At 35.1% G+C, this 19,717-nt stretch overlaps 1 protein-coding gene across 5 annotated transcripts in view; it reads right to left on the reverse strand.

Moving 5' to 3' along the window:
* Positions 1-19,717, reverse strand: part of GABRB2 (gamma-aminobutyric acid type A receptor subunit beta2) — a 239,303-nt gene that overhangs the window by 28,752 nt on the left and 190,834 nt on the right. For 4 of the 5 annotated variants that reach the window (XM_059417298.1, XM_059417300.1, XM_059417296.1 and 1 more), the window contains 4 exons: positions 18,123-18,260; positions 16,095-16,247; positions 12,534-12,778; positions 7,729-7,842 (listed from right to left, as the gene is read on the reverse strand). In XM_059417298.1, coding sequence (XP_059273281.1) covers positions 7,729-7,842; positions 12,534-12,778; positions 16,095-16,247; positions 18,123-18,260 — 650 coding nt within the window. The remainder of the gene's footprint in view (positions 1-7,728; positions 7,843-12,533; positions 12,779-16,094; positions 16,248-18,122; positions 18,261-19,717) is intronic. The other variant, XM_059417301.1, reaches the window with a different exon arrangement.

The following is a 19,717-nucleotide window of genomic DNA, read 5'->3' on the forward strand; positions in this document are numbered from 1 at the left end:
GTATTTGCTTATAATGTTGGATGAGACTTAATGCTAAAGCCTTCTAGGCTGGAGTGGGGTTACGTTGTTTTGCCAGTTTTCTTTGTTTTTCCTTTGGTAATTGCTCTTTTTGTCTTCTCTTTCTGCTAGGATCAGTTTGCTAATTTATAGTTTCTAAGAATGTCATATATTTTATTTTCATATTCTGAGATCTTTGTATAATTACTTTTTATTTCACCTTTTAAAAGAAACAATAATTGTGCTTTTAAAAAATTTCTACTTTGGCCCTCTCTTTGCTTCTTTAATAAGCTTTTCCTTGATCAATTATTTCCCTGTTCTATTTTTTTTTTAAAGATTTATTTATTTGTCAGAGAGAGAACGAGCGAGAGCGAGCACAGGCAGACACAGTGGAAGGCAGAGTCAGAGGGAGAAGCAGGCTCCCTGCGGAGCAAGGAGCCCGATGTGGGACTCGATCCCAGGACGCTGGGATCATGACCTGAGCCGAAGGCAGCTGCTTAACCAACTGAGCCACCCAGGTGTCCCCCTGTTCTATTTTCTTAAAAGAACGGATTTATTTATTTATTTTAAATTTTATGTATTTACTTTTCAGACAGAGAGAGAGAGAGCGTGTGCACAAGCAGGTGGAGCAGTATGCAGAAGGAGAAGCAGGCTTCCCACCGAGGAAGGAGCCTGATGTGGTGCTTGATTCCTGGACCCTGGGTTCATAACCTGAGCTGAAGACAGACAATTAACCTGCAGAGCCACCTAGGCATCCCCAAAAGAACTGATTATTTATTTATTTGTCTATTTACTTATTTATTTGTTAAATTTATTTATTTTCAGCATAACAGTATTCATTATTTTTTCACCAACCCAGAGCTCCATGCAATCCGTGCCCTCTATAATACCCACCACCTGGTACCACAACCTCCCACCCACCCCCTTCAAACCCCTCAGATTGTTTTTCAGAGTCCATAGTCTCTGATGATTGACCTCCCCTTCCAATTTCCCCCAACTCCCTTCTCCTAACACCCCTTGTCCTCCATGCTATTTGTTATGCTCCACAAATAAGTGAAACCGTATGATAATCGACGCTCTCTGCTTGACTGATTTCACTCAGCATAATCTCTTCCAGTCCTGTTCATGTTGCTACAAAAGTTGAGTATTCATCCTTTCTGAAAACAAAGAGGCAACCCACAGAATGGGAGAAGATATTTGCAAATGACAGTACAGACAAAAGGTTGATATCCAGGATGTATAATGAACTCCTCAAACTCAACACACACAAAACAGGCAATAATATAAAAAAATGGGCAGAAGATATGAACAGAGACTTCTCCAATGAAGACATACAAATGGCTATCAGACACATGAAAAAATGTTCATCATCACTAGCCCTCAGGGAGATTCAAATTAAAACCACATTGAGATATCACCTTACACCAGTTAGAATGGCCAAAATTAGCAAAACAGGAAACAGCATGTGTTGGAGAGGATGTAGAGAAAGGGGAACCCTCTTCCACTGTTGGTGGGAATGCAGGTTGGTGCAGCCTCTTTGAAGAACAGTGTGGAGATTCCCCAAGAAATTAAAAATAGAACTTCCCTAAGACCCTGCAATTGCACTCCTGGGTATTTACTCCAAAGATACAGATGTGAAAAGAAGGGCCATCTCTACCCCAATGTTTATAGCAGCAATGGCCACAATCGCCAAACTGTGGAAAGAACCAAGATGTCCTTCAATGGACGAATGGATAAGGAAGATGTGGTCCATATACACTATGGAGAACTGATTTATTTTTATGTTATTTTATTCCAATATTCTATTTTGTTAACTTATAATTGACCTTGATTAATTACCTTCTCCTGCTTCTTTTAGATATGTTGTTGATTTTTTTTTTAACTTTTGAATTGTACATTGAATTCACTTTTTAAAATTACTGGCTAGAAATGTGTTTGAAACTATAACTTTCCCACCATTATTTTAATCACATCCCTTGGAATTAATTAGACAGTATTTTAAATTGCCATTATTTTCTAGACGTTTTTCAAATTATTTTTTATTGTATCTGACATGAGTTGTATAAAAATAAGGTTATATAACTAATAAACTTTACTAAATACATTACTCAGGTAATGTTTCTGATATTTTCTCTTTTTATTTCCTATCATTTTATTTGGATGCTGTTTCAAGTTTAATTTTATGAGTTGCATGTAAATTATTAATCAATGATAACACTTTTATTTTGGATTGCAATTATTATAAAATATCCCTCAGTTGATATTTTTTACCTCCTTATTATAATGTAATAATAGTTCTAATATTAATACTATAGTCCTAATATTAATACTATGAAAAAGTAATAATATCCAATCCTCAGTTCTCCTGATTTGTATTTGTATTTGCCTCAATTGTTTTTGCCTGTGACTTTACAAAGAATATTTCTCAATACCTTTACTTTAGAGGTGTCTCTAATAAATAACATTTTGTTGGGTTTAGTTGCTTAATTTAATCTAGCAATCTTACTCTTCTGATAGGTAAACTGATTAGGTGCTCTAGTTATATATAGCAGTTAAGACAAGCTTGGTCTATATCTATTGTCTTAATTTATTCTTTAAATTTCCTTTTAAATTGTCCTTATCCTTTTTTCTGACATCTAACCTTTGCTACCTTACCTTCATTTTTCTTTATTTCCTTCCTATTATCTGAGGTTTGTATACGATGAATTGTCAGTTCATCACATGGATCCCAATCCTTAAACTTTCATGTTTCAGTGGATGCGACAAATCTGGGAGATAAAATGCAGATTTCTCAGCTGTCCCACTAAAAAGTGTGATTTATGATATCTCATAAATAAAGTGGAATCTACTTTTTTTTTAAAGATTTTATTTATTTATTTGACAAAGAGAGACAGAGAGAGAGAGATCACAAGTGGGCAGAGAGGCAGGCAGAGAGGGGGAAGCAGGCTCCCTGCTGAGCAGAGAGCCTGAAATGGGGCTTGATCCCAGGATCCTGAGATCATGACCTGAGCCTAAGGCAGAGGGTTAACCCACTGAGCCACCCAGGTGCCCCTGGAATCTACTTTTTAAGCAAGCACCCCAGATGACCCTAATGTAGGCGGTCTATAGTGCACCCTTCAAGAAACACCATTGTAGTAATTGTAGTAATTGTAGCTATGTTAATTTTAAACATCCTTAATCTTCAACTTCTTGATTCATAAGCCCCAAAGAATAAATGTCGAGTCCTCGCTATGAATTAGGAAACAACACTTTATCCCTCTTCAAGAATACACATCCTGATTTATTCTTTTTATATAATATTTAGTATTTAGTTTTTTTAAATAATTGAATTATCTTTTACTCTATAACTCTAATTTTTAAAGCTATATAGCTTTAGATTGACATGCCGTCTTTAGTTCTGAATGCTAGCACACTGGCTTTTCCTGTTCTAAGGTTCCTTACTTGGACTACCTTTAATTGGAGCTAGACTTTTTTTTTTTTTTTAAAGATTTTATGTATTTATTTGACACAGAAAGAGAGAGAGTTCATAAGTAGGCAGAGAGGCAGACAGATAGAGGGGGAAACAGGCTCCCTGCTGAGCAGAGAGTCCAATGCGGGGCTCAATCCCAGGACTCTGAGATGACCTGAGCCGGAAGCAGAAGCTTTAACCCACTGAGCTACCCAGGTGCCCCGGAGCTAGACTTTTTTATTACACTTTTTAAATAAGGTTTCATGGATGCTCTATTTACTAAATCTTGAATACTGAGGATAGTTTATTTTCTTTTGCCTTTATCTATCAACAGTAATATTCTTAGTTTATTCTTTTCTCCTCAGAGCCCTATAACATTTTTCCACTATTTTACAAAATTTAATATTACTATAGAGTAGTTTGAGTCTTAACTTTTTTTTTCCTTCCTTAGAAATAAGCTATTATTTCTGACTGGAAGTTTAGTAATGTCAGAAGGATATAACAAGGTGGTAATGAGATTATAATTTTTAACCTGGGAACCCAGTATATCTTTATGGCTTACCGATTAATTTCATCACAGATATGTATAAATATATAATGTCTAGCATTTTAGTTAAGAGTGTAGTCTGTAGTCATATTTTCTGTTCAACCATTTCTTAGCTGTCTAACCTTAAGCAAGTTAATTACACTCTCTGGGTCTCAGTTCGTCATCTGCAAAATTATAATTACTACAACAAAGGATAATAATAAGAACTACGTCATGTTGTAATATATGGAAAGTGTCTAAAAACAGAAAAGTTATTCAATAAGTATTCCTTATTATTATAATTATTGACATCAGATTTTTCCTATTCCATTTTATTCCATTCTATACTAACAACATGATTCTGCATGTTTAATCTCCTACCTGTTTTACATATTTATTATGTCTTTTTCTAAGTGTTTTTTCTCTCTGCATCTCTCTTCTCTCCATTTGGCACAATTTTCTACAATCTGAACTCTGTGTCACTGCATTGTTTTTTTTGCCACACTTACTCTCTTTCTCACTGTTTACTATTTTCTAAGAAGATTGCTTTGTCTTCACTTTTGCCTTCTTAATCACCACCTAGCACACCTTGTTTATCATCCCATCCATGATCTTTTGTTTCATATTCTCTTTCAATTTTTGGTGAGAAAAACTTTTGTTAGAGAGATTTTAATTTATCCTGAAGTATTTTTTTCCAGTAAGGGTTGTTATCTGTCCATAGCATCCTGAGTTCCTTTCCCTCTCTACCTGAGAAGACAGAGACAGTAATTTATAGTTTTCTTGTAGAGTTGCCATGCTGTTTCTTTGCTTAGACGCATCTAATGATCTCCCCATCTGCTCAAACATAGCTTGGGTGGATTTGTCTGGATTCTTCTTGCATGAATACTGGCTCTGCTGATGCATCTCTGTCTCTCTGCAGAGTTTCAGTTTGAGTTGAGTGTCGATTGTTTCTGTTCTGTTTTTCTACTGCCATGTTATTTTCTATGGCTTTTTTTTTTTTTTTCTCTCTATGGCTTTTGAATGGAGAGGACGTAGGTTTTGGTTTCTTCTACCTTCACTTCTTTAACACTTTTTCAGTTGGACACAGGCATCAGTTTTCTGTCTCTCTGCCATTTTAAGGGCTGGGTAACATCATGTATGTGTGTGTGTGTGTGTATGTACCACCGTATTCTCATATGGTACTAGTAGGTATGTCAACTACAGCAGAACTTTACTATGGAACAACTTGGCAATAATGTGTCACCATTTTCAAGGCACATACTTTTTTACCCAGAAATTCCATTTTAAACAATATATCAGGAATCAATGGTGTACAAACATGTCACCAATGGAATGCTTAGTGTTATTTATAATGGAAAACCACTTGGAAACAATTTAAATATCTAACAATAAGTGCTCATGACATAAATTATGGTACATATATCAATAAAATATCTTGTAGCTACTAGAAATGATGTATATTTATACTTGAATGTACAAAAAAGGAAGTGGAATATAGCAGTATGCAAAATAGGAGAGCATAATTCTTTAAATAAAAGTATGTCATGTGAATAAAAGGCAATGTTAACAATGATTATACCTGGGTGAGGAGGTACAGACAGTTTTCATTGTCTTTTATACATTAAAAAATCATGAATTAGCTTTATAATTAGAAATATAGTAATAGAACTAAGAAAAAAATGAGAAAGATATACATTCTCTGTTATCTTCTCCAGAATAATAACTATTTACTGAGTGCCCTTTGTCTGATACTATATAAGGCCCTTTATAGAATTATCTTATTTAACCCCCTCAGCAGCTCCATGAGGCAGAAATTAGTGTTTAGTTTTCAGTTGAGGAATCTGAAGGATGGAAAGGTTAAACATATCTAATGTCACATAGCTCATAAAAGACCATGCCTGAATGTAAACCCCGTTCAGTCTGATTCTAAAAGCCACCATTTCCCCAGCGGACCCTATTGCCTCTGAGGATTGTCACATACATTTTGATGTTTTTACAGGCCACAGATTTATTAGCTCATTATTCAAAGTTTTCAATGCCAGTCCTTATTTCATACACTAAATGTGAACTTAAAAGAGAACTCAAGGAACAGAATAAAGACATAACCACCACCAACAAAAAAGCATAAAAGCAGAAGACATTAAGATTCATACTTCAATGTAAATCATTGAACATTCTCTTTAACATAATGTTTAATGAAATAGGGAAAGAGTTCTTAGGAAATTAGGATCTAAATCGGTATTAGAGAGTATCAACAACTCTTTTAAGTCATCAACTGAAAAATTTAATGCACCAAAGAGGCAAATTGTCTTTAAAATATTCTCACAATCTGAGGATTTTCCTAAATTTTCATATAACTTTGCCAAGTCACTAGAACAATCATGCAGTATACTTTGGTTCTGGTTTTGAAAAATACAACATTCTTCAATTGTTTTCATTACAAACCCGAATTCCAACTGTCCAAAGTGTATTTTCTAAATGATTAGTATTCTACCCAGAATACTGCCCAACCAAATCAGTCTACTTAAATTTCAACAAGAGTAACTAGAGTTAAAAACAACAGCAGCAGCACAACACAAATGAAGTCGCCTAAGAGAACAGACACAATAGGGGCCGGATGTTTAGGGGACTAGGACTAATTTAGTGATGGCAAAATTTCAGTATCTCTTCTCCTTGAATCTACCTAACACCACTTATCAGACTCTGTTACTATGCATACCACAACAAGTAATAAAGTTAAAAGACAGTTTAAAAACACCAAAACAGAGTAGTAATTCAATAGATAAACTATACCTTTCTCCCACCCCAAACGCAATAAAAATTTGGAATTAAGGAAATGAGTCAGAACAGCAAAATTAGAGAAGAACATGATACTCAGAAGATACAATAACAGCTTATCAAGCATCAAGTCCTCATAGGAAAGACTCACAGGCATTCACTATCATTCACTGCCTCACCAAGAAATAGAAATTTTTTAAAAATGCAGTTTGGATAAATTGTGGATGATAAGGTAGAATGGCGACAATTCTCATCCTCCTCCAATATGGAGGGTAATATGAATGACAATTTGCCAATTAAGAATTGCAAACACATGAGGAACTAAACTGTAAGTATTAGCCAAAAAAAAAAAAAAGAAGGGTTTTCTTTGGAATTCATTTAAGTCCAGGGTATAACAAGAAACAATCTTAATTATTGCCTTTTATCTATCATTATAACAATGCCGAGTCCACCAAGGTAATAGTTATTTGTAAAATATATAACAATAAAGCAACAAGGACTTGATGCAAACATAACATCCCTAGGCATAAATTAATAATCTAGGCCAGAAAATACAGGTCCTTAAATTCTGAGTCAACCAATAGAAAGGATGTATAATTCTCCACCTATTCCACTAACCAACAGAACCACCGAGAAAACTAAGAAATGCCACAGTATATAATGATATTCTAGTCTCTCAGCACAAATGAAAAGGAATCTCAAAATACGAGGCACTTGGTTTCTTTCTCTAGCACAATAATAATGCCTGAATGGAAACTCATTATAGTTATATTAAAAAAAAAAAAAAAAAAACCAAAACCAAACAAACAGGAAAATCCCATTTGGGTCTCATGAAAACATTTAAGTTATTTCCAAGTGTCTGTGGATATAAGTCCATAGGTTATCTGCAAAGACCCCATACATTATTTTACAGGGAAGAGCTAAACAAATTGGCTCCAACAGAAATACAAATAAATGGATTAAAAACTGGCTATCTAACCGTATACAGAGAGAAATCGTAATTGGTAGTCCGTCTAGTTGGGGAGAGGTTTCCAGTTGGGTCCCACAAGGATCGATATTGGGTCCCATTTTGTTTAATATCTTTATAAAAAATCTGGAAAACAAAGTAGAGAATGTGCTAATTAAGTCGACTGATGCCAGTAGTTTAGGATTTGTGGTTAAAGTAAATTGGATATTGATAAATGCTACTGGTCTTTAGAAAGACTGATGCTAACAGAGAGTAGGATTTTGAATTATCTGTATTTTTTTAATATATCATTAAAAAAAAAAAACTAATTCCAAGCACTAGAAATGAATAGATTTAAATGGTTTTAGTGGCTTTGCATAACAAAAAAATTAAGAACAATGGATAAAGGCAACACAGAGACTCACAACACCTATAAGAGCAGAATAAAGAACAGTCCCCAAATTGAGATCTTTTTGGCTTTATTTGGAAAACTGGTGGTTATGGGTCCCTCAAAGCAATTAAGGTATTGGAGGCTTTTCAGATTTGTAGGAGTCAAGGTGGTGAAACGGCAGGAGCAACTAAATTCTCAAATATACATACATTTGGTAATTGGCAACAAAATAAACAATGAACAACATAAAGCTTAAAGGAAGAAAGGAGAGTGGAAAACTTGAAGGCACATCAAGAAAAGGAAGTGAAATTAATCAAGAACAAATTCTATAAGGAAACACACACACACACACACAAATAGAAGAATGCTAGGGAAAATAGGAAGGGCTCTCCTAACACTAGGGTAGAGATTATATATATAAGACATTATAAATCTCTTTATATATATATATATATATACATATATATTATTATTATTTTATTTATTATCTATTTTACTATTATCATTAATATATAATATTATTATTATATATTATATATGTGTATATATACATATAATTAAACAACTCCAGAAGACACTTGGAAAAAATATTATGTAGACTTCTTTTTGGTTTGAGGTTTATTTAAAATTCTTAGTAATTTAGAACCTAATTTGTTACATGAAAGTGATACAATGAAAGTGATAATGTTTGTTGGCTATGGACTCTCGTTTGTAAACAAATTTTTTTTTTTTAGGTGAAGTTAACTGAATTGAATATATGGACTAAGGTGGAATCAGCTTTTAAATTTTATGTCATTTTTGTACTTGTTAGCATAGCAGAATGTATGCCAGATAGACTGGAAAAGCCAGATTAAGTCTCAGAAATTTTATTAATTTTGTTATGCAACCTTGGGTATTTTATTCTCCTTAAGAGCCTTAGAGTTTGCATCAGTTGAATGACAAGATAAGAATTGTTTTAAGAGCTCCATATATTCTTGTTAAATTAAAAAGGTACAGGAAACCAGTACAGAGAAGAGATTGGAAAAATGTGGAAGTATGTCCTTGAGTAACAGTTGGCTCCCACCTGGCTAGGTTTCCCATAGTCATCCCTCCCTAACCTCAGGACAGAGCACAGTTTAAAAAAATCACTTTAGATGATCTGACAAGCTGTCTGTGTCTCTAGGAAACCATCAAGGGAAGCTAAAAAGGTCAATCCCTTTTCTAGTGACTGATTTTTCCAGAGCATCCAACAATACTTAACTGATTATTTGTGCCCCAGCTTTAGGGAAAAGAAAGAAAGAAAGAAAAAAAAATTAGAATTACAGTTGAAAAGAAGGGACATTCTTGATGTGGCATTATTCATGATGCCAACACAAAAGAAAGTGATGTGCAATCAGAGCCCCAAGTAGATCTCTAACTCTTCATGCTGGCTTCAAAACAAAAAAAATAGAGGAGTATGGAATGTGAGCTGGTCACTGTTTTGTTTTAATTAAATCAAGATGGTTCTAAGTATTCTGGCCCAAGAAATGATAAAGTTTGCAGGTGGTTTGCTATAGATTTTATAGCTAATATGTGTTGAAAATTATTTCCTTGCATTGACTTTAAAACTTCTAACATGAAGCATTCCTCTGTAGATAGTACTCTCTTTCAGGAATGGGACTGCTCCTTATATGCTAGATATTTACTCTGTAAAATACACAAACAAGCATTGGCTATATGTCTGGAGACTGTAAATTTTACTTTAAAAAGTAATAATTCCTATTATTTACAATATTTAATATTTTATTACTATTTATCACTTACAGAGTATTTGCCATATATTGAGGACTATGTTATCCTCTCTACATATTATCATGAACAATCTTCATAATAACTTATGAGAGAGGAATTAACCCCATTTTTATGGATAAGGAAACTGAAGGGTCAGAGATGCTTGCTTGCTTATTTGTTTGTTTAGTATGTATAGTCACACAACTGTAAATGGAGGGTAAATGCTGGAACTGACTACAAAATACTTGTTCAGAACCGTTGTGCTAATTATAACTTCTGATGTCTTGACATTACACATCTTGATTGAAGACAGTGGAGAAACCACTTGCATGAGGACAAGCATCTTATATTTTTCTGGGCCTCAGTTTCCTATGCTTGACACTACAGGATTGGACTACAGCAGGGTTGTTTAATATCAGCATCATCGACATTTGGGGCTGGATAGTTATTTGTTAGGAGGAGGCTGTTTAATCACAGAAGGATGTCTGGAGCATTCTTGGTCTCTATTCTCTAGATACTGGGAGCAGTTCCCTCCTCCCAGTTTTGACGATCCAAAATATCTGCACACATGGCCAAAGATGCTCTGGGGGGAAAAAAAATCACCCGTTTTTTGAGAAACACCATACTAGAAGAGCTCTGATATATTTTTTGTTTTCTCATATTCTATGCTTGGAATTGTGGGTTCAACTTCAGCCAAGAGGATGGGCTGTGGCTTTTCACCACTGTGGGGTATTTGCTCAGTGAACCATTCTCTATCTCGGTCTCAGTACATTGAATTTAAACTCTGAAGCTCTCCAGGTTCAGTTTGCTATAAAACTGCCAATCTCTGGCTTTTAAATTTATCATTTAAATGCAAATTGGTATAAAAAAAATAGGGTAGATGAAAGTGAAAAGAGATCAGATGTTATCTTATTAAGTCAGCATTTCATTAGGCAATTGATTTAGATTCATTTCAAAATGCAGTCCTATGAGATAGTTTTACTTATTTATTTATTTATTTATTTAACTAATGCTACTATATCAGAAAAATCATCGAATGGATTTATAAAGTATTCTTTCATTTGACAGCTTGAGAGAACCATATGCTAGGTTGGAACCTATTGACAGATGCTAATAAGTGAAAACTCAGGCACTGTAAGAAATTGACAATTTTTGAGACCCATGGTTCATTAACTTTCAAGGGTCATACTTAAAATATGCATTATTAAAAAATCATCTCCCAGAGAAGGAGTGTCTTCTCTTAGAGAATAGCCCCCTGCCTCCCAAAAATGAGACCTATGGATATGTAAAAACAGCGAGTTAGAAGGTTTCATTGGGTTTGTTCTAAATAAAATTCAACTGTAGAGATTATTTATGGTGTGCTATCCTTGGAAATCACTTGAAGATAGAAATATTAAAATGTCAATTAAATAATGATTGATACGGTTAATAATTCTAGATGGTTTAAAAGTATTATTACTCTCCTTGTTTCATCACAGTGAACTATTTATTAAATTTAACACTATGCACACTACTCTATAAACACTATTTACAGCAGATATTAAAATAGACCTTTTTAAATCTATTTTGAAGGACTTAAATTTGGACTATGGGAAAATACATATATAAATATTCTTTGTAAATTATAAAAATTTATAAAAATAAATTATATTAAATATAAATATTAAACACACACATAAATGTTCTGTTTAATACAGAGAGTTAGATAAAGGAAGCCAGGTGAAGTCACATTTGGGTAGTAAAAAGGGACAGATCCACTGGGACTGATGTCAAAAACCTCAAAAGGGAGATTCTAAATCTTGACTGCAAATTAGAATGACATTTGAAGAATTTTTAAAAATTATGATGCCCAGCCATATTCTAGTACATTCAAATAAGAATTTCTGGGAAAGGAATCAGGCTTCAGTATTTGTTAATGCTCTCACAGTCAGTCAGTTTGGCACCCAAGGTTGAGAACCATTGCCTTAAAGATTAAACAGGGTTTACAACTGCATGGAAATTGTTCTTTGACTAGGTGTAACTTAAGCAAGTTGGCAGTCTCCTACAGTCATGTGCTTCAGTGATCTTAAGTGGTACATGTGCAAGGCATTAAGTGATTATCTGTCACTGAGGGAGAAAATTATTCTTTCTCCCCTCCATTATCTTTCTATCCTCTGATGACTTCAAAGAGAAAAGACCTCATCTGTTGCTGGTGGCTCTTTAATACATCTCTGTACTTATTTATCTCCCTTTCAAATCAAAGAATAGGCTCAGGCCCAGGGTCTTCATCTAGTATAGCCTAGAATTTAATAACCATAGTTTCATATTTCTCACTTAAGATTGTCTTCCAGCAAGTAATACTGATTTAAGTGCTATAAAATTTCCTTTGTTGGTTATTTAAAGGGAGCAAATGTAAATAAACATAAAACAAATAATAGTACACATTATACTCATATATGGAAAAAGTCACAAGGGTAGTTCTTAGATGACTATGCTTTGGGCAACCCTACTGTTAACGTAAGGGGTATCCAAATGTTGTATCATGAGTTTGGGCCATAATTGTGCCTCCACCACTAATTAATTTTATGATTTTGGAAAAACTACCCATTCTCTTCTCTGGGCCTCATTTTCCTCATTCATTAAACAAGGCCATTAACCTATATTGCTGGCGTTCTTCTATAAGCTTAGGAAGCAAGTAGGGCTTGCCCTCTGAATTTACCTTGTTGACATCCAGGCGCATCTTCTCATTGTTGGCACTGGCAGCTTTCTCAGCTGCTTTCTTTTGGCGTTGGGGTCCCCTCCCAAAAAAGATGTAGTTGACCAAAGCATATTCCAGAAGGGCCATGAAAACAAAGACAAAGCACCCCATCAGGTACATGTCAATGGCCTTCACATAGGGGATTTTAGGGAGCGTCTCCCGCAGGTGGGTATTGATCGTGGTCATTGTAAGGACAGTTGTAATTCCTGAAAAAAAAATGACAGAGTTAAAAGAATAACATCCCTGCTTCCTTGCTGTTTTCATCATAGTTGCAAAGGTTTATTGTACTCTTTCACTCATTCATGTATGCCACAAAATACTTTCTGGGTATTACATACCTGTGCTGTGATAGACCCTGGAGGCCATTTAAATCATGAATTTATAGTAAAATTAATCACTTGGAAACTTTTCCTTTATTTATATTTTTATATTTACAGTTAGATATCTGGTGAGGGGCTAGAGATGTGAATTAAATGCCACGGCAGATGTCTGTATAGGGTGAATGTTGAGGATATTGAGAAGACCCTAGGTGAGCCTCATGATGCAGCAGGAGAGGTCAGGAGATGGAGACTCTGGATCTGAGTCCTGAAGGACGAGTGGGAGATACCCAAGCGATCAAGGATTTAGAGCTCAAGGTGTGGTAGAGAGAGATTTTATAAAGGTATGTTTTGTGTGTAGAGGAGAAAGAATATGGTCCATCAAAACCATTTCAAGGAAGTGAATGGGGTACATTATAGGATATGATGGGAAGCATGGTGAGGAGAGTGAAGATTAAGTAATGCTGCATAATGGAGAGCCATATATACAGAGTCTAACTGGGGAGTCTGAACTTAAAACCGAAGGTGAGTTGGGGCCATTGACCAGCTTCAAGCAGGGAAGCAAGGTACAGATTGTGTTTAGGACAATCACTCTGGTACTCATGTGAATGATAGAAGGAAAGCATACAAGACAGGAATGAAGAATACCAGCTATTAGTTTTTCAGAATTATCTAAGTGATACAGAGAAAATAAATTAAAACAATCACAATAGTACTGAAATGAGTGAATGCATTGTATAGATAATACAGACAAATGACTATAAAAACATCAAAGCTGGAAATGATGGATAACAGAGAGGTCGGTGTGTAGCCCTTGTGTTTCTGGATTGGGCAGCTGGGCACGTAATGCACAATAAACAGCATAGAAGCATTTTAAGATTATGGGACATGGCATACTGGGTCAGGTTATAATTGTTCATTCCACTGAGTGGTCATCACCAAGAGTGAAGAGTAGTTTCCCTCTACAATTGGAAGGTATGCTGGGTAAAAGCACTGGGAGTCCAAAGTCCTGAGTTTGGCAAGGTCCAGTTTTGCAGCAAAATAATGATGTAAAAATAGAGCCCAGAGATCAAGATCACACAGATGGGAATTGTATGATCAACATTTGAATAGGGATCTTTCTGACTCAGAAAGCGGAGTTAAATTTCATGTCTATGATTTTTTGGAAGTATAAGTTCTCTGATTTAATTTTGTTGCTCTAAAAAGATAATTTTTGTATTGTTTTTCTACATGCTCATAAAATAGCTATAGAAAAAATAAATTTGCCCATCTAATTCTGAGCAGGGCCAGAAAAACTCTTTTTGCTTTAGGTATTTTAGAATTTTTGTATCTTTTTTATAATATCAGTCATTTTGAACACTTCCCAGTTTCATTTATCTTTTCATTATTTCAACTGCAGGGTACCCTGTTCAACATGTATGTCATAAAACTGACAGTGCTGATTTTGCTTTTTATCTTAATCTTATTTTAAGATATTTCTGACCAAGGAAAAATTACTCACATCAAAAGGCATTTTACAAATTTCTTTTAAAAAGTAAATAATTTATTATTCCTGTAATAAACATAAAAATGACATCAGACTCTTCACTTTGGAATAAGAGGATATTTACAAATTCCATTCATTACTTTATTCAGCAAATATTTACTGAACATCATTCATTGTATGAGATATCACAGGTATAATGGAAGCAAAATTAGATATGGACCTTTCTTCAATGTATCTTTCAATACCATGAAGAAAAAGGACATCACAAACCAAATAAATATAAATTATAACTGCACTGGTCTACAAAAGGAAGTTCTCTAGTATTTAAGAGAATATATCACAGGGCACCAGACCTAGTCCAGGAGGTCATTACTTCTCCTTTCTGTTCTTGAATCACCACAATCTAATCTTAACAGAGCAGCCAGAGTTATCCCTTTCAATCTGAAATCAAATCGTGTCACGTCTTCACTCAGTGACTCTCTAATTTCATTCAGAATAAGAGCAAAACTTTCATCATGACCCTGGAACTGCTTCATAATCTTGCAGTTCCCTCTCTCCAACATTATCTTGACCCCTGAACTCTCTCTTGCTTTCACTTCACTGGCCACCTTGCTGACATCCTTGGCACTTTCCTACCTCAGGTCATTTGTAGTCGGCCAGAATATTCCCATCTAGACATTTAAGTGAGTTTGTCTCCTTGAAGTCTTAGTTTCATTGGTAATTTCTGAATGGAGTTTACAATGATTATTGTAAACTGCACCCTCTGGCATATCCAACCCTTACCTTGCGTATTTCCCTCTATAGACATACTGTATTACATAGCTCACACATTATAAGCAAAATAAATTTATTGTCTTTTTACTGCTACCGTATCTTCCAGAAGAGTGCTGCTTTATCTCTAGTGTCTAATATGCTTGGCACATAGTAGGTGTTCAACAAATATTTGTGGAATGAATAAATGAATGACTTCTCTAAGGAAGTGATGATTGGATTGGGATATCACAGTGGAGGAGTTAACAGCCCAACATTTTAAAGGGCTTAGTCAGAAATTGAAATAATAAAAATTGTGTAAAAGATCATAATTTACTATATCTGAAGTTAGTACCATAAAAAATGTTCATGAAATATAATTTATTCTCTTCCTCTGGTGTTATAAGGGGGAAAAAAAAAAGCAAGCATAAGATAAACGATGCTGTGAATAATTTCCCAGCAATCTTACTTTGTTGTCTTCTGTCCTCTACCATGCTACTCCAAAATCTTAATAAGACTTTAGAAGTCTTTTTAGTTATCTGATAGTTACATAATACATTTCCTTGTCTTCAGCTCAGAGAGCTTAAAAAAAAAAAAAAAGATGGAAGGGAGCTCTTTCCAGGTAAGGAAGCACCAATGCAAATTAAACAATTATCAGGTAGTATTACATGAACTATGCTTCAATAAAAATATCAAATTGATGGGAATAATTTCATTACTTACTGTTATATGGTTAACTAAATTTGACATGAAAGAGTTTTAATTTGTATTTAATTGATTTAATGCTGAATCAGATAACCCAAAGTCTCACAGCCAAATTCTTGTAATGCGCACAGTCCAGTCTTGTCATGCATCATAAATACCAGGGTAAGGAAAGGATGTGAGTGGACGTGCATGCACATACACACACAAGCACACACATGTAGACACACAGAGTCAAGCTCCATAAGCAGTTAGAAAATGGCCTACCTAATGCCACTCTTGCAGCTGATGCATCATAATTAATCCAGAAGGACACCCAGGAGAGGATAGTGATCAGGATGGAAGGCATGTATGTTTGCAGAATAAAGTAACCAATGTTTCTCTTAAGCTTAAAGCTGAGGGACAACCTGGGATAGGAACCTAGAAAGGCAATTTTAGAACGTCATCATTATCAATCAATATTTATAGATAGTTTCCCTTTAAGGTCCATAAGTAGTTTGTATATCTTTCTTAAATTCAATTTTAGCTCCTGGTGAAGGGCACTTTCTTCTGCAAAAGTAGTATGAGAACACCGGGCTTTTAATTAGCAAGAGTCACTCGGTGTTGAGTACACCCACACTCCTGAGTAATTAAAAGAATTCCAGCTCTTCCCTGTTCAGCCTCCGGCACTGGATCAAAGACACTCATTCTCTACAACTATGAAGATAAAATAGTTTGGTATAGCCCCTTTGTTCCCCCTCAGCTGTTTCTCAACAAGGCTATCCTGTAAGATTTTTTGGTTTTGTATGTAAGAATAAGGCTGCAAAGTCTGATCATATTTTAGTAATTTCTTCCCAAGCCCCAGAATTCACTGTAATTCCAGGATCAATGACACGGCTTCAGGTATACAGCAACTCCCTAAAGTTCTGTGAAGGTTTTCACATGTATGGATCACACTTGTTTCTAATTCCATTGATTCCACCAGAGTGCTAAAGGGATTTCTGACCCATCGAACAGCGGAGAATCACTGGTTTCAAAGGATATTTATAAGAGACGAAACTAAAGGATCAGATTCCTGTAGCTAGGTCCTTCTATTGTGATGATCTGGGGAATTTCTCTTTAAAAAAGATATGTAGGGGCGCCTGGGTGGTTCAGTGGGTTGCCTTCAGCTTGTGTAGTGGTCTCAGGGTCCTGGGATCCAGCCCCGCATAGGGCTCTCTGCTCGGCAGGGAGCCTGCTTCCTCCTCTCTCTCTGCCTGCCTCTCTACCTACTTGTGATCTCTCTGTGACAAATAGATAAATAAAATATTTTAAAAAATAAAAAAGATATGTAACTGAACATAGTCTTAGAATATCAAAAGTCACATTGATTAATAGTGTGTGGGGGGAGTGATATTCTTACTAATAGTGAAATAAAGCCTATCTAGCCATCTTGGGCTCTATTAAGTGTCATAATACTGAAGTAAGAATATTTCAAGTATGAATTCATTTCTACAGTATTAGGGATCCAGAGGACCTCACATTTAGGAAAAAGTTTCTGTTGTTTATTTTTTAAAGCTAGAAGCTTCGTGTTCTTACGAAGTCATACAACTTTTACTTGAAGTAGCTTGCAGGAAAGAAAGTGCCTGAGTCCTTAGGATTAAAATGTATAGTTACAGTACTAGTTATTTCTGTGCCTGGGGAAATCATAAAAAGAAATATTCGTGTGGGTTTATTGTTTTTTTCCCCGTTAATGAGTATGTAGCAAAGTATTACTTTCCTGAGCTTTTTTTTGTTGTTAAAATTTTGTGCTGATGGAACCAAATTTGACAACCTAAAGCCTCGATGCTGGAAGAGGAACATTGGAAAAGCATCAGGATAATCTCAACATCTGGAAGGGCTTTTAGCTCCAAAACAAGAGGTAAGGTTACATAAAGAAATTCTTATCTTTGAGGAAAATGTGGAATTCTCTTCCTGACTTGACTCTTCCCAGTATTTTTCAAAGGATTATAAGGAGTACTGTAGAATGCATAAAGTTGGGGAAACAACTCTGACCTGGGTCTTTATTTCTCCTTGTGTTCTGTCTCTAACCATTAGTCCATTCTTGGTAGATGAGCAGAGTAGAACTAACCCCCTCAGCTTTGTTGGGAGTGGCTCCTGGGGAAAAAGTGCGTGGTTCCCAAATGAGTAATAAGCTTGATGGGGTTCTGAAAGTTTGCAGCAGATCTAAATCTTCTAGTCATCATCTTTCCCTGGGGCCCAGTTGTGATAAAAATAGACTCTTTTGCAAATTATGTGGAAGCCCCTTTTCCCTTAGCCCGCTTCCCTGATACAAACCTGTGGAAAAAACGACCTTCTTGGTGATAAGTTTGTAATCCACAATAGAGAACTGTGGAAGTTCAATCTTTGTTACTCCTGTTACTGCATTATCATCCCCACGCCAGTAAAACTCAATGTCGTCTGTGGTATATCCATCTGTAAAAGAAATCACACACATACACACACGTATACAGATACACAAAACAAACAAAACAAAACAGAAAAAAAATACTTGTTTAAAAGATGAACTATGTTAATGGTAACAGCCACAGCTAAAGGCTACTCTATTGGGTATCTCGCTAAGCACCTGAACTATATTACATTTAGTTTTCCCAACAGTCTCCTGAGAGGAATATAACTAAGCTCACTGGTGGCTGTAAAGGTTTAGTAAAATTAACAGCTTGCAAGTAGGAAATAGTATATAGTTCTGAACTGCACCTTAGTTCATCTGATTATGAATCTCATTTTTTCAAACATTATCACATTGTTACATGACCCTGGATGGTACTTTAAGTGAAGACAAAAGCAGAGAAAAATATCATTTAAGTTATCAGTGCAGTACCGAATGCTTCAAACTCCCCATATAAAATTTTTGAATTACAATATATCTGGTTTCAAATCAGAAGAGTAGTGATTACAAAGAAGTGAGTCATCTTTTTTTTAAATATTCATAGACATGATGTCCAAATTTGATTCTGCAGATCTAAATTCCAAAAAATACCCCCTCCCAATAACCTCAGTAATTCTACTAGTTTTAAGGTGTAAATACAGATGTATTGTGTGCACTATAAACACACATTGCATTTAGGAGGCATGTTTCTACTCATTCAACAGTTATTTATTGAGCACCTACTACGTCCATCAGTACAAAGTTACTGGGGCTAGAGCTCTGCATAATAAAAACATGCTCTCTGTTTTAATGATACTTTCAATTCATGAGGCAGAGTAGAATAAGCACACATATCTTAATTACTAAGCATATATATAACTGCAATGAATAGGCACATATTAGATTACAAATAGCAATACAGGGAAGCATGCAATGAAATCCAGTAAACATTAATATTTATAAACAATATACCCACTCCCTCAAGATCCCTCCTGTGAAGCATAAATTATATTGTATATCATATTTACTCCTCCAAAGAAATTTTGCATGCAGAGAGTTGAAAGTCTAGGAGGTAGGCAGGACAGATACTATAATCAAAATTTCGAAAATTTAATAGATCATACACCACCAACATTTTTATTAGCATAATCTCATTTGGAGCCATTCACTTTGTTAGAGAATGTCTTTCTTCTATGAAACTTTGATTTAAAAGTAAATTATTCATAATTTTAAAGGGAAGTCCAGGTATAAAGTGAATGGCACAGTACAAAGATTCTTTTCATTCTCCCTTAATCTACCCCATTAATAGTCTCTCTCCAATCTTAAGAACTAAAGTATCTGTCCCAAAGGATAACTGTTGTTCTCTGTGATTGCAACTTTCTTAAAGTGGCCATGGGAATCTTCACCATCCAGGACTTCATCTCAAATATAATCCCATTTCTCAATGTTTTTTGGCACACATCTCTCAGTTATGAAATAGTTTAGTCAATGACAATCCCACCTT

The sequence above is a fragment of the Mustela nigripes genome, chromosome 12 (assembly GCF_022355385.1).
Source record: "Mustela nigripes isolate SB6536 chromosome 12, MUSNIG.SB6536, whole genome shotgun sequence".
NCBI classification, from domain to species: Eukaryota; Metazoa; Chordata; class Mammalia; order Carnivora; family Mustelidae; genus Mustela; species Mustela nigripes.